The sequence below is a fragment of the Cucurbita moschata genome, unplaced genomic scaffold (assembly GCF_002738365.1).
Source record: "Cucurbita moschata cultivar Rifu unplaced genomic scaffold, Cmos_1.0 Cmo_Scf00014, whole genome shotgun sequence".
Lineage (NCBI taxonomy): Eukaryota > Viridiplantae > Streptophyta > Magnoliopsida > Cucurbitales > Cucurbitaceae > Cucurbita > Cucurbita moschata.
The window spans coordinates 3,927,470-3,932,826 of record NW_019268530.1 but is presented as its reverse complement, the minus strand read 5'-3'; the positions used below and the strand labels follow the sequence as shown (position 1 = coordinate 3,932,826).

General features: G+C 39.3%; 1 protein-coding gene across 1 annotated transcript; it reads left to right on the top strand.

Annotated features, from left to right (window-relative positions):
• Window positions 1-942: 942 nt before the first annotated feature.
• On the top strand, window positions 943-4,755 carry LOC111452738 (transcription factor RF2b-like). The gene is made up of 4 exons (XM_023093595.1): window positions 943-1,616; window positions 3,013-3,145; window positions 3,849-3,933; window positions 4,046-4,755. The coding sequence occupies exons 1-4, from the start codon at window positions 1,153-1,155 to the stop codon at window positions 4,420-4,422; spliced, it is 1,059 nt and encodes a 352-aa protein (XP_022949363.1). The 5' UTR covers window positions 943-1,152; the 3' UTR covers window positions 4,423-4,755.
• Window positions 4,756-5,357: the final 602 nt, after the last annotated feature.

Sequence of the window (5,357 nt, the reverse complement as noted above, 5' to 3'; positions counted from 1 at the left end):
GAACTTTTGAAAACAAATGAAAGCTCGCAAATTGAAATTGTGGGTTATTTCGGTAACACAAAAATACTATTAGAAGTTAATTGATGACTCTTTAGAAAAACCACCCGATTTTTCCCACCCGACATAACACGTACTTAAATATCAATAACAATCTCATAAACTTGCTAGCAAGAGACATTACATGTGGCTTAAAAAAAAATTTCTTCTTTTCTTTTTTCTCATAAACATTACAATTGACCATAATAAAACTAACCGGAGTTAATGAATTAAAATTTGTAAAAATCAAACATATAAATAGGTTAAATTAAAAATTCTTCCAATTTACCTCGTGTAATACACCTCACATCGAAATAGTTTATCGACCTATATTTATAAAAAATTCTATTAAATCTTAATAAATTTTTTTAGACTACATATTCTAAATTTAATCGAAGTGTTGTACATGAATTGGATTGAGTTATAATTTTTTTTTTGGACCAGCTCGAAATTTTAGATTCGTTGGATTGGTGATTGGAGCTACCCAAATACAATTATACTTTCAGGTTGGTTTAGGTTGTCGAGGTTGTTATTTTTTTTAAAATTATTAAAAGAACACTTATCTATGTTATACGATACATTAACTAAAAGCCGGTAAAAATTCAAATATCAAATATCTATCTTCATTCACTATTTTCACGTTGGTAACAAACAAACCGAACCAAATTTTCAAATTTCCAATACGACCAAATCCAAACAAAAAAAATCTAATCCAACCCAACTTTTTTAATTTGGATTGAGTAATCTAAATTAATGTTCGAGTTATCAAGTCATATGAACTTGTTTGATTTGCGGAGGAAAAAAAAACTTTTAAATTTTTTGATAAATAAAAATTAGTTAGCATTATCCACGAACATCCACGAACAAGAAAAGAGGTTGTGGATAGAGAATTTTAGTGTCTACTACAGTAAGAGTGGCAGTTGACGCCATTAATAAATTAAGCAATTTCTACTTTCCTCTACTGTCGCCATTGCTAGCGACGCGCAAACAAGAAGAACAAGAACACCGAAGAAGATGATGAAGAAGACGAACCGCCGGACTAATGGCTTGCACTAATCCAACGGCAGAGCCATCTTCCCCGCACTCACAGCCCAACAATTTACAGTAGCTTCGGAAATGCAAGATCCGGCGTCAAATCCCGATTCCTCCATCTCCAACAATGCTTCTACTCCCAATACTCATCTTCCGCCGCCGCCGCCGCCGCCCTCTTCTACCAGACCCCACCACCGCAGGGCCCACTCCGAACTCACATTTCGGTTCCCTGATGACATCATGGATCTCTCTTCCTCTGATCCCTTCACTGCCGGATCCGCCGCCCTCGCTTTGGACGAGATCGGATCTGAGGACGACCTCTTTTCCACCTACATTGATGTAGACAAGCTTGGCCCCGGCACTTCTTCTGCAGATCACACCGCTAACGCTGAACCTGAGAAGACTCCCAGACCGAGGCATAGATATAGCAACTCTGTTGATGGTTCCACCTCTACCAGTGTGTTTGGGGATGTACTGGACGCCAAGAAAGCTATGCCTCCTGATAAACTAGCTGAGCTTTGGACTCTTGATCCCAAGCGCGCCAAGAGGTCTCTCTCTCTCTCTCTCTCTTTTCCTCCATTGTCTTCCTTCTTCATGCGTATTCATTCTTGATTCAACTGATTAATGCTCATGGTCAATAGATTTAATGAAACTGGACCTCTTTCTGCCTCCAAAATCCAAGCAACTTGAGCTCTAAGCATAAAAATAACCCTCACTGCACTGTTCCCAATAACTTCAGCGCTACTTCTGATACCCTCTCCTTTAGAGATTTGAACAATGAGCCCTCACTTTTACAGGGTGGACCCATTGTAGCGTATAGATGTGGCTCAAATCTGGTCAGAGTAATGAAGGAAGAGAAAGGGACGTGCTCAATTTAGGTTCATATCAATTGAGCAATTGCTAAACTAGATTCTAGGGAGAGTTGAGAAGGGAATTTAGAAAGGGTTTGAAGAAGCCCAGATCCTGCAGGTAGTCATATTAGAGAAGAGGAAACAATTATCAAGGGAAAGGAGAAACTTAAGGGATATGGGTATGCTATAATTCTTGCTTTTTGACCAGAAAAACTCTCTTATTGATGTCATTGAAGACACTTACCCTAATTAATGCTGCCTATGCAAGTCTAGGGATGAAACTCAGAGCTATCTTTCCTTGTCGTTATGTCTGGTGGTTCTGTTGTATTATTTTCAGCTCCTTTGACTGGACCAATCTTTATGAATGGCATCATGCTCTTTTTACTCTCATTTTGGATACTCATCCTTTCAAAAGGGAGACAAAGATTGATCTGTCCAACTTTCTTGAGAGAATTTTTTCTTTTTTGTCTGCTTGGATGGAGAGGATAGAAGAATGTTCTTGAGGTTTTCTGGGAGACTTTACTTTTTCCTTCTTGCTTCTTGCTGCAAAGGGAATTATAGGTATGGTTCTTTTTACACTTGTTGGAAGACCTTTTGGAGATTTCCTTAGCTTGGGTTTTTTCTTTTTAATTTCATTATGTCGATAAAAGTGCATCTTATGAGAAACTAAAGGAATGGCGTACCTTTTGCATGATGGGTCAGCGAGAAAATGGGAGCAGCGGCTTAAGCTATTAGGTGTAGGCGCTTTCGACTAAGTTTGGTTTTCATGGATGTAGAAATTTGGAGAATGGGATGGTTTAATAATCAAAGGTTTTGGGAAGTTGTGTGGGAGAGATTAAAAGACAAAGCATAGAGGAAAAACATGTATCCACTTGCATCTATAGTCTACATATCTATTCAGTCAAATTCTTGCCTCTACACATCTTTAAAGCTTCACTTTTGCACGGATGAATAATAATGATAGCAATAAATAAGTAAATTGAAGAGATATACGAAGTTACCAGACATGTCTTCATTTTAGCATTCAGCACTTTCAACCATCTTCATTTAGGAATCTATTCAGTGCTGTTTTCCTTGTGTTGTCCTTGTATAGGATTTTGGCCAATCGACAGTCTGCTTCCCGTTCTAAAGAGAGGAAGGCACGATACATGCAGGAGCTCGAGCGCAAAGTTCAGACCCTTCAAACAGAGGCGACAACTCTTTCAGCTCAACTCGCACTGTTCCAGGTATGTGTTGCTAAATCAAAACTAAGCTTTCATCTTTAAAAGCTTTGGGAAGTTCTGAGCAAGAACCTTTTTTGAGTCTACTTAGCTCTTGGTTTATTTAACATATCAACTTAGTCTCAATTCTATTGCTACTTTTTGGCTTGGAAAGTTTAATTCTGATGTATTTGTCTTCTAGATTCTTTCTGGGCTTGCATTTTAATCTCAAGAAACCAAAAAGTTACATGGTTTTGTGACATGCTTCTACTTATGATTTCTTGTTGTTTGAGGAACTGAACTTGAACAGATTGATCCATATTTTCACAACCATAACTTTGTATAATTTGTAAGCTCATATCACTTTCTTTTAGAACGTGGAAAGAAAGAAATCAGAGAATATTTGCAGACAAAACACAGACCTATATAAAACTTTTCGACTATATCTTAGTATAAACTGTCTAATATTTTTACTTCCTATAGTTATACCTCCCTCCTTCCAAATTGAGAAGGTCTAATTTCAACCATCAATGAACTTGTCTCTTATCGAAAAGAAAAAAAGAAAGAAAAGACAAGATTTTGATTTGATCAACACTAGTCACAAGCAAGATATTTTGTTACGGTTTTCTTTTTGTCCATGCTCCTTTTCAGTTCAGACCTGCGCCATCTTAAGAATGTGTAGCCTTTCATATTATCTAACTTAGTATTAAACATGGGGCTTTTTGTATAGAGGGATACGACAGGTCTTAGTAGTGAAAATACAGAACTTAAGCTTCGGTTGCAGGCAATGGAGCAACAGGCTCATTTGCGGGATGGTAAGCACTTCCTAGATCACTAGTATCACCAAATTATCCTAAGAATTTTCCTTTCTATCATCACATGTTCTCGCCTTGGTTAATAGAAATCATCATTGTCTATGTGACACAGCCTTGAATGAAGCACTAAAGAACGAAGTTGAGAGGCTCAAAGTAGCCACTGGAGAGACATCAGGCGCCTCCGATTCCTTCAACTTGGGGGGAATGCCTCATATGCCATATTTAGCATCCAGTTTCTTTCCCCTTCATCAGCAGCCAGGTTCTGCCGGCACCCACAACATGCTGCAGATGCCATTATACGGCCATTCCTCATCAAACATGTCAATACATCCTCTGCATCATCAGCTGAATTCACATCAATTCTCTGAGACCATGCAGAGTGATCCACTTGGGCGATTACAGGGTCTGGATATCAGCAGCAATGGATCTCCTCTGGTGAAATCAGAAGTCCCTTCTCTTTCTGCTAGTGAAAGTAGCGCCACATTTTGATGCAGACTGGTAGCCGGCTTGCTGACTTGCTCATGTCCATGTCCAGTTCATGAGCTTGGTGTCAAGTGTATTATTGTTTATAGCTCGACTTTTAGAGGCCATTTGGTGCGCTGGTTCAGAATCAGAAACACATAGGGTGGGTTGATTTGTTGGAATCCTTGAGTTTGATTAGTCTGTTCTTTGTTTTGATTTTTTTAGACTGGTTTTTCTTATCTCCATTTTTTGTGACTTGCTAATTGTTTTTGAATTGCGTAAACATTATTTTGACCTATGAATCATTTGTCCCAACCTTATTCAAATCAGAATTATACTATGAATTAGTAGTTGTTCAAACATATTATTAGATTCATCATACAAAAAATTTCTATACCATATATGAAGAGAAAGGGAAGGAGTGTGTGTTTTACTTGATCTTGTAGGGAACAGTGGCGCCGCATTTCTCTGAGATCGTAGTTGATTCCAGGCATTGCGGAAATGCCATTCGTAATGCAGTTCTCCGGTCAGCGGTGGTGGTGGAACCGATCGAAATCAGGCTCTTTATGGCAGAGCCGCATTCCGGCGCCACCTCCCCTCCGTAATACGCGTAGCTGATGCACGGAGTTAGCCACTCCATCACCTGGCTGCAACTCACCGCCGCCTCCGCACCCGCCACCACCACCATCTTCCACACTCTTTCCCTTCCCCGCCATACCTTTATAGTTTTCACTCCACAACTGATTAATGCACCCTCCTCCCGCTCGCCTCTGTTCGCCTCTTCTTTTTATAACGTGGCTATGGAAACGATAAATTATTCACTAAATTTACCTTAGTACCCAAAGATATTTACCGAGCGGACGAGGGCAGAGATGTCTTTTCCATCCTCATTCTCGTCGGGGGCGGAGATGTCTTTTCCATCCTCGTCTTCTATTTCAAATCCTCTTCCCGCTAAATTTTCT